We start from the raw sequence: 10,108 nt of genomic DNA, 5'->3' as shown, positions 1-10,108 counted from the left end.
TGTGGAGTGAATTATCCTCACACCCTCTCAGGAGTTGGGGCTGAGTCCCACTGCAGGGGAGATGTGACGGTGTTTGCCCTAATGCTCCCTGAGCTGCATTGTACATTACCTGGCTTACGCACAGAGAGAGGGTGTCCGTTTCCAAGGGTCTCAAATCAGGATTATCAACAGCACTAAATTTACCCACAACTTGTAAAACAATAAGAGAAGACCTAGTCCTAGAACTAGATGCATGCAGTCCATTTGAGAGCTCCAGGATGAGAGCCCAGCCACCCTCACCAGCAGCACTGAAAGGCCCCCCTCTGTTTCTCTGGGAACAGGTCTGACAGCCAGCCAGGAGACCTGCAGTTATTGGGATGTGATGAACAACCTGAGTATTGCAGACGCTAATCCTCGCCTGATGAGCGTGCGCCCAGTGACTGACTGGAGAGAGCCCTCCATCGTCAGAATTGATGTCACCTTACACGCCACCCTGGACTTGGTGAGGGACTCTACCAGTGCATGGGTGAAAATTCTTCCATCTTCCTGTCTCAACTCAGGGACCTTTACTGATGCAGCTACACTGCTTGTTAGCTACTGATAAAACACCAAGTGCAGAAGTGGCCTTAATTTCTCTATGCAACAGATCCTTCTTCCTTCTTTTCACCAGCCTGTAATCAGGTATGAACACTCCTAACTTTTTCTCTAACACCACTCAGCTGCTCCCATTAGCTGCTGGTATCTCAGCTTCCTTCCAGGTCTCACTAGCCTGTATCTAGCAGTCATTACCCATGCAGGAAATTTTCTGCATCTTTATTAAAGACACAAATAGATATTAACTCATTTCTTTCTCTTCCTCTAGGATGAGAAGTTACAAATCCTTACGTCTCTAGTGAAATTCCAGATGGTGAGGGTCATGTTCTTAACTTACTATGTCACTTTATCACACTCACTAAATGTCAATCTTCCCCTAACAATCCATTTTTTTTTCAGAGCTGGACAAATCAGTTCCTCACTTGGGATCCCCAAAGTTTCTGTGGAATCTCTAAGATCTCCATCCCTGTGGACTCTGTATGGAAGCCTGACCTCTTTGTCTCTGAAATGTAAATTCTCAGTATTAAGTTGAGAAGAGGGGTCTCCTTTCTTTCAGTGTCAAAATTGGGGATGAATGGCTGGTGAATAATATGTGTGAGTAACATGCAGTAATTTATTGGGACTTTCGTCAGCTTTTGTATGAGTGAAACTACACAAAAATAAACTGCATGGCATTGCTCTTCTCAACCAGTATTACATACTGCAACTTACTGCAGGGCATTATTTAACAGAACACAACAAATTCATCCTTTTCCCCTCTTCCTTCAGTTGCTAGTTGCTATCATTTAGGCTGCAAAATCAATTATTTGATATGAATCAAGGAAGTGTCTAAACACCCATCATTATTACATATGCATGGACCAAAGGCCATGTTAACAGTGTAGAAACCCAATGGTCTATTCCTCCTACCTCTCTGTCTCCATTGGCATTGCATTGGCAAAGACCTCTGAGTTCTTCAAGGAGCCAATGTTGATATTTCCAATGCATTTTTTTCCTTCCTTAGGACTGAAGATCCTCAATCCCCTACAGTTCCTTTCATGTCCCTCTCCAGTGATGGCACCATCAACCAATGGAAACCAATCAGGATAATAAGCACTTGCAGCTTGGATATCTACAAGTTTCCGTTTGACACCCAGAAGTGCAATCTGACCTTTGGTCCCTATGTGCATACAGGTACGTGGGTTGGTGCACGATGGTGGGGGCTCCATTTAGCATCAATAATATGGGAAGGGCTGATGAACAAAGTTGTCATCCTTGGAGACTATTTAGCAGAAATCTGACTGTCCATAGGGCACTTATAGATAGCTCCCTGGAGAAGTGGTAGACAATTCCTAAAAGGGGTGAGGACTTTGTTCAGTCCCCTCCCAACCAACCCAGAGGATGCTCTTCTTGAAGACACAAACATGCTTTGCCCAACCTGGGAATTAATGCTGGGCTGACTCAATAGGCGTGGGGCATCCAATTGGATACACATGCGGCCTGACAAAATGTTCTGCATGAGTCAGCTTTCAACTTTCAGTCAGCTCCTTAATTGCCACCTTCCCGTTCTTCTGCTAATGGTTTAGGGCCAGATGGTGTCTGATCCTCGCATGAATGTGTGTGGGCTCCTGTGTGAGTGCTGGGCACAACTGCATGCCACGCTGAAGAAAGCATAGGGACTTCTCCTTCCTGGCATCCTCCAGGTGTGAAGGGCCCTCAAGGATGGAGGGGAGGAGACATTCCCCTCCCCACCAACATGCAGACTCTGGGACCATCGTACTGTACTGTCCTAAGTGTTCCAACATCTCCTTCATGCTAGGGAACTCTGGGATCCCAACTGCAGCTCTCCCTGGCAGTGCTGCTCCTCCCTGTCCAGCACGGCCCTGTGACTCTGGCCTGATCTGCCCATTAATCTCATAGTGCCATGCTGACTGTGAGAGAGCAGAATGATGCCAATGCTTTAAGGCTATTTGAAGAGTGACTGCTGGGTGATCAAGCCCTCCACTTATTGACTGAATATGCCATCTTGGACACCTGCCCATCATGATCCCTGTGAAATATCTCTGCAGGAATATGCTATGAGATTTTAACTCGCACACCTAGGTGATCACTGAGCACCTGCCTGTAATGGTTTATGTCATTGGAAGAAGCCCTTCCAAATGCATCAAAGAGGAAATGAATCATATTCCCTGGGAATGGATTAACCCGTTATCATTCTCCTTTCTAACTTAAAACAGTTCAGGACATAGTGGTGGTGCCAAAGTCCAACTCCTCTGCAGTTACACAAGCTTCCCAAGAGAATTATGCGAAAAGCGAATGGCTCCTTGGGAAAGTGGATGTTCTGAGCAATAACGTATCCACTGAGGAGAAAGAATGGAGTCAAGTCATATATCAGGTAGGACTGGAAACAATACACACCACACATGTAGCCAATAGCTAGGGGATTTGATCCCAGATTGTAATATATATTTAATAATCCAGTTAGCACAACTGTTGTCTGTCTAGCACTAGTCTACTCAAAATCCATCCTACTCCTAATCTAGCCTTTCCACTTGACTTTCTTCTTATAGAAGGAGGAGCTAGGGGAAATCTGTGTAACACAATCACTTTGGAACACAAAGCTGTGTAAAGGAAACTACACAGATTTCCTTATATCATTTGTATTTCCTTTCTTGGCTCATTGATATTAGAAAACCTCTTATTGCAATAGATTTTTTTATAACTTGCTGGCTTGATGCAAGAATAGGACTGTTTGGCCTTAAAGTCCCACCACAATGATACACACAATTTTATAAATAAAGTTTTTTCAGACTTGTCACCCAAGAAATATTTTTGCCAAATCCCTTGTCCAGCCTTGATCATCCTTCATCTTGACCAGGGAGTGGGCAAACTTTTTGGCCTGAGGGCCACATCGAGGAATAGAAATTGTATGGCTCACATGAATGCTCACAAAATTGGGATTTGAGTGTGGGAGCGGGTGCGGGCTCTGCGGTGGGGCTGGGGAGTTTGGGGTGTAGGAGGGTGCTCTGGGCTGTGACCGAGGGGTTCAGAGGGCAGAAGGGGGATCAGGGCTGGGGCAGGGTTGCGGGAAGGGGAGCAGGTTCCGTCTGGGGATGCGGGCTCTGGGGTGGGGCTGGGGATGAGAGGTTGGGGTACAGAAGAGTGCTCCATGCTGAGATCAAGGGGTTTGGAGAGCAGTAGGGAGATCAGGGCTGGGGCAGAGGGTTGGGACAAGGGGAGCAGCTCAGGAGTGCAGGCTCTGAGCAGTGCTTACCTCAAGCAGCTCCCAGAAGCAGTGGCATGTCCGTTCTTCGGCTCCTACATGGAGCAGCCCCTGACCCTCAGAGAGGGGCCATGTTGTGCTGGAGCGGGGCCGAGACGCGTGATGTGGCCCCCGACCTGGCTCCCCAGAGGGAGCTTGCAAGCTGGCTTAAAATGGCTCGCAGGCTGTAGTTTGCCCACCCCTGATCTTGACTGTTCCAGGCATCTAATCCGCTGCCTCACCATCTCCAGTCTCAGCTTGAAGTTTCCAGCCTCTTTCACTTCTCCAGTCACAGCAATGATCATTGGTTCCCTTTAATTGACTGCCTGTCTTTCACTGCATCAAGTTTGAGCCACTCACTCTTTCCTTCAAGGCCTCGTATTATTGTCTCCCTCTGGTTTAACCTACATCTCTGCTTTCACTGCGGTATAGTCTTCCTCCCTTTTTGCTTACTGCATCACCTGCTTCTGTTCTCAGCTTTGGGCCTACTGGGTTGCTGTGCCTCACTCTGGGAATAACATTGCACCTCCCTTCTTTCTTCTCCTTCAGACACTCCTTTATACTCACTTTGCCCAGGAATCCTTCCTAAACCGATGTCCTCACAACATTATCGCCACACCTTCTTGTGCTGAACTGTTCCTTTGCGGTTTGTTTTTGTCTATTAGATAATACATTCTCCAGGGCAGGAATCCTGCCTTATTCGCCTTCTAAAGCACAAAGTAAAAAAGGTACATTTCTGGGGCTATATAAATAAATAATAACAACGAAGAGAGACCCAAGCAAAGTCTCATTCAGGTAGACTGTGTCCATCTTTCCGTTAGAATAGTGAGGTGGAACGTTTTAGTGCACTGCTCACAAGTGTTGCTCTTTAACAGATAACCATACGGAGGGTACCAATCCTATATGTCATCAATCTCATAGTCCCTGCCGGTTTCCTGGTGCTTGTGGATGTTGCCAGCATGTTCATACCGATGGAAGGAGGCGAGCGGCTGGGGTTTAAAATAACAGTTGTTCTAGGATTCTCTGTGCTCTTGCTGATATTGAACGATTTGCTTCCCAATTCAGAAGACACGCCAATCTTGGGTAAGAGCTGCACAGTCTATTGTGGGTTTTATACTGAAATAGCACCTAAAGCCACCAACCGAGCTCAGGCCCCTATTAGACTATGCAACTGTACAAACACATTGTAAGAAACAGCCCCTGACCCCGAAGTTTACAATCTCAAGCCAGGCAAAGAGGGAGGGAGGGGCACAGAGCAGAGATATGATTTGCCCAAGGTCACACAGTAGCTTGGTGCCAAAGACAGGATTTGAATTCAGGGTTCTGGAATCCCAGTCCAGTGTCCTATCAACTGGCCCCCACAAAAGACTTCACAAAGTGCCCTATGGATCTGGCAGTGCAGATCTAGTTTACCATTCAGATCTTATGATGGCCCCTATATAAAACGCTAAGATACACAGATACATTGGGTGGGATCCAAGAAGGGAGGTTGCAACACTGAGCATCACAGGGCCTAACCTTCAGGTGCCTAGAAAAATCACCGGAACAGCACTACGGTCCACACAGGTGAGGCTCCTGATGCAGCGAATGGGGAGCGATAGGCACCTAAGAGTGCATTTCTCAAAAGCCAGCACACTAGATGTGGAGCCGCCTGAGCCAGCCAATGGGAGATTGTGCTGACAGGAGTGTGTGCTAAGCCCCACCCCTCTCTCAGAGATCAGCATCTTCCTGCAGCCCAGTTTTAGGTGCCTAGCTCTGCATAGCCATCCACACCCAGGAAGCAGCTTCCTGGAGCCAGACAGCTTAGGCACCTAAGGAGTTTCTCGCAGGAATGAGTTAGGCACCTGCCTTGTGCCACACAAAGTGGTTAGAGACAGAGGAGGTGAGGCTGATGAACATTACAACTTTTTGCCAAGTGGTTAGTGCACTCACTTGGGATGTGGGAGACCTAGGTTCCAATCCTCCCTCTTTGCCAAAGGTGGAGAGAGGATTTGAACAGGGGGCTCAGCTCTCAGGAGTATGCTCTAACCACTGAGCTATGGGATATTCTGAGGTGGGACGCCCGCCATCTCTCTGCTGCAGCTGCTCCACAGTGGCTAAATTATTAAATAATGACGGCATGATTGGAGCAGGGGCCTGGACCTGGGCTCTCCCATCTCCCAAGTGGTGCCTTACCTTGGACTACAGAGTCATCCCCCCACACATTCTCTCTCTCTGTGCATACATACTTAAACAGTCACTGGGCTAGAAAGACAGAGAGTAAGTGACTCCATAGCTCAGTGATTAGCGCACGCTAAGAGGTGAGAGTCTCACCTCCTAGAGTGCGCTAATCACTGAGCTATGGAGTGAGACCCCACTGTTCAGATCCTTTCTCCTCCTTAAAAAGGTGGGGGATTGAATCTGGGTTTTCCACATCCCAGGCGATAAAAGTTATAAGATGGGCTGCTCCTCTTCTCCCCCTCCACTTGGATTTTAAATAGGTCCTGATCTGGTATGCACTCTCTGACCACACCTACTGTATGAGGCCCCACATGCATGTTAGGCAGAGGACCACCCGTCTTTAACTGGTTCATGGATCGCTCTGGGGCTTTGCTGGGAAATAGGCATCTGGATGCCTAGAGGGAGGCAGCAGTGCACAAGCTCAGAGGCAGAACCATAGATGATTAGGGAACTTTTATCCTGAAAACGTAAGTGCCGAGTGGATTAGGCACCTACAGGCTTTGGTGGGAGTTTTGTGAATCACAACGGAGCCAATGCTGGGACTTTGGCACTTAAGTGCCTGTGTGGATCTGGGCCATTGTGGTTAGGTGACATTCATGATCAAGGAGATGTACTTATTCTATTGCAATTATTTCCAGGTGTTTTCTGTGCCGTGTGCCTGGTGATCATGGTAATCAGCATTGTCGATTCCATCTTTATCTCCTACATGCTGCATCTCTCAGCAGTGCGACCAGATGTGCCCCAGTGGCTGAAGATCTGGGTACTGAAGCATTTGGCTTTCATACTTCGCATTGACACAGCAGAAGTTAGTGAAAACAATGCTGCAGGAGTCAGGAACACAAAGAAAGGTATCCACTGGTGTTAATCCAACAGCAAGGCCAAGCTGGGCACCTAACTCCCTTAGGCTCCCTTAGGCTCCTTTGTGCAGCTCAGCCACTGACCAGGACCCTCCCCCTCACAGGATGACTGTGGACTTCAGCTTGTTGTAGATAACGTTTTTTTGAATGAGGGAAATGTGTGTTTCCTGCCCTGGGGGGCTCCTCATTACTTTCCCTCATTACTAGGATCAATTCTCCCAACCCCTAGATGGCAGCAGAGTCTAGCACATTAAACAACCAAAATTGGTTTTAGCAACAGTATGTTATTTTCACAAAGGACATGCCCAGAGATCCCATCTGGTGAGCTCTTACTGATTTTGTATAGAAAAGAAACAGTGAGATCCAGGTAAGAAGTGACTCGCATGAAATGAGTGAACTCACTTCAGTAGGCAGGCTCTGAAATGGGAGGCTGATTTCATTCACCAGTAACCCACTGCATCAATGCAGGTTATTAATTGATTAGTTGATTTTGTTCATCAAAAACAACTGGTGGCTGTGCATACTAATGGTTAGAGCACAGGCCTAGGCTGGAGGAGGGGTCCATTCCTTACTCTGCCACTGTCCTGCTGAGGGCAAGTCACTGAACCACTCTTCTTGGAAGAATGAGGGGGGATTTGATAGCTGCTTTCAACTACTTGAAAGGGGGTTCCAAAGAGGATGGATCTAGACTGTTCTCAGTGGTACCTGGTGACAGAACAAGGAGTAATGGTCTCAAGTTGCAGTGGGGGAGGTTTAGGTTAGATATTAGGAAAAACTTTTTCACTAGGAGGGTGGTGAAGCACTGGAATAGGTTACCTAGGGAGATGGTGGAATCTCCTTCCTTAGAGGTTTTTAAGGTCAGGCTTGACAAAGCCCTGGCTGGGATGATTTAGTTGAGAACTGGTACTGCTTTGAGCAGGGGGTTGGACTAGATGACCTCCTGAGGTCCCTTCCAACCCTGATATTCTATGATTCTAAGAGAATCAACATTTCCCAAACCATCTCTAATATATTGGAAATAATTGTCGTCCCCATCAACACCTTAACATACAAATTATTTTTCTGGTTGTGATTGTAGCTACTTCTGTGGTGGGAGAAGCAGCAGACATACAAACCAGGAGATGCTTACAAAAAGAACATGACAGTGCGGAAATTAAACTGCTGAAGAAGGTGCTCCTGGAGCTCTTAATGATCCGTCGTCACATGATCATGAGTAAGAGAGAAGAGGAGGCCAAATCAGAGTGGAATATGGTGGCGTTTGTCCTTGACAGATTCATCCTGATTTGCTACCTTCTAACAGTGTTCATTATTTTGATAACCGTTGTGATAGTTTGGGCTTTCTAAGCTGTTTAACAGGCCATACTTGTAATTTGGGAAAGGCGCTTCTTTTTCTGTGATGTGTCTATAAATCCAAAGTAGATAAGCAAATCTGAGATGAACTTGTAAACAGAAGGGTGATAGCTCAATAGCTCTGATTACTACCCGGAGCTACCTGTGGTCACTCTCACAGGTTTCCATTCAGGTTTCTAGAGGGTCTTACTATAACAGGCCACAACAACCTCCTTTTGTCTGCTGTGCACCTGGGAAAACACAGCTCCTGTTCCAGTCTAGCTTGAGTTACTACCCAACACAAATAAGTAACCTGGCAGAGGATATCCCAACACTGGCACAGCAATCAAAGCCAACTTCAGCTCTTGAAATACCTAGCTCAGCCTGGCTCTCCACAGGAATGGTGACTTCTTCTCTGTTAGTCTATGCAATGGAGCAGCTATCCCAGCAAAGCTCCAGGAAACCTCTGGTAGTAGGGGACAAGCCCCAGGAACCCTTGAAGCTGATGGATATGCTGGGGTTCTGGCCGCAGCAGGCACTTTTCCCTGGGTCAGTGGAGATCCATTCCTCACTAACCATGTGTCCCAGAAAGCGTTTCCCTTTAGAACAGCTTACACATTGCAGGGTTGAGCTTTAGGTTTACTCCTGGAAACTGCTCTAAGCCATTACTTGCCCATTCCAGTGCTGTACAAGAGTTCCTGTTCAGATCAGCATGTTGTCTGAGTACACGGACACCTGAAAAGTGGTGGGTTGCCCAGGGCCTGCTCCATTAACAAATGTAGCTGGTGCATTATGTCATCCAAACAGCATGACACTGAGCTCCCACAAGCCCTGTCCCTTGGTAAAGGTGGTCTTCACATAGGGTGACTTTCCCCCCTCACCTTGCCAGCACCCACTCTGTTGGTCTAGTGAAGAAAACCATTTGAATTCTGCTCACGTCTCCAGCATATTGTCAGTGTGGGGCATAGGATCTGAGTCCTTGTGAATCACCTCATTCAAATGTGGGTAATAGACACAGATCTGTGTTGTGCTGTCTTTCTTGCCCACCAGTGCCATGGGGGATAGATAGTCAAGGACTTCTGGATGGTTCAAGTATCAGGGGGTCACCGTGTTAGCCTGTATCCACATAAAAAAACAAGGAGTCCAGTGGCACCTTAAAGACTAACAGATTTATTTGGGCATAAGCTTTCGTGGGTAAAAAACTTCACTTTTATCTGAAGAAGTGGGTTTTTTATCCACGAAAGCTTATGCCAAATAAATCTGTTAGTCTGTAAGATGCCACCAGACTCCTTGTTGTCTTTTGTGGATGGTTCAGTAATTCCTGCAGTGGCCATCTCATGAATCTTCCATTCAGTTTCCTCTCGGTGGACCAGAGGCAAGTGATGTCGGCCTTCCTTAATAGGCCAGGCATTACCTGTATTGATCTCATGCTTAACTAGGTTGGTTTGACCCAAATCGTCTGACCCCTTGGAGAATACTCCCTATAATTTCACACCAACTGCCATAAAATCACCCTCTGACTCTGTGTCAGTCAGGCTCCTGCGCACTGATGCATCTCTAACACACCTGTCAGAACCCCCAGGGCCTCTGTTCCTGGATAACACCTACCCTCCTTCCCAACTGTATTAAACCCATATGAAATAGGTGACCCTCAGTTCCAACAGTCAGATACCCAAATAGACCTGCAAAGATATTGTTAAAGTTTCAGACAGTCCAAACCCAAACTGCAGCTATTCACCTTTCCTGGGCCACCTTCATCTCTCCAATTCTAGCTTTCAGCAAGTCCTGTCCAAGTACTGGGGCCACCTTCCCACATTTCATTCTTCCACTGCCAACTAGATGGGCCCAATCTTTTTCTTCAGGAAGTATCCCCATTTGTCCAAAACGG

At 47.0% G+C, this 10,108-nt stretch overlaps 1 protein-coding gene across 1 annotated transcript; it reads left to right on the top strand.

Annotated features, from left to right (window-relative positions):
• Positions 1 to 361: 361 nt before the first annotated feature.
• LOC115660493 (5-hydroxytryptamine receptor 3A-like) lies at positions 362 to 8,235 on the top strand. The gene is made up of 8 exons (XM_030581964.1): positions 362 to 481; positions 842 to 886; positions 973 to 1,082; positions 1,577 to 1,746; positions 2,790 to 2,947; positions 4,690 to 4,897; positions 6,673 to 6,882; positions 7,970 to 8,235. Exons 1-8 carry the CDS (start codon positions 362 to 364, stop codon positions 8,233 to 8,235), a joined length of 1,287 nt encoding a protein of 428 aa, XP_030437824.1.
• The last annotated feature ends 1,873 nt before the right edge of the window (positions 8,236 to 10,108 follow it).

The sequence above is a fragment of the Gopherus evgoodei genome, chromosome 12, assembly GCF_007399415.2.
Source record: "Gopherus evgoodei ecotype Sinaloan lineage chromosome 12, rGopEvg1_v1.p, whole genome shotgun sequence".
In the NCBI taxonomy this organism is placed as follows: Eukaryota; Metazoa; Chordata; order Testudines; family Testudinidae; genus Gopherus; species Gopherus evgoodei.
Note: the sequence above shows the minus strand (reverse complement) of the source record. Positions and strands in the feature narration are given on the sequence as shown.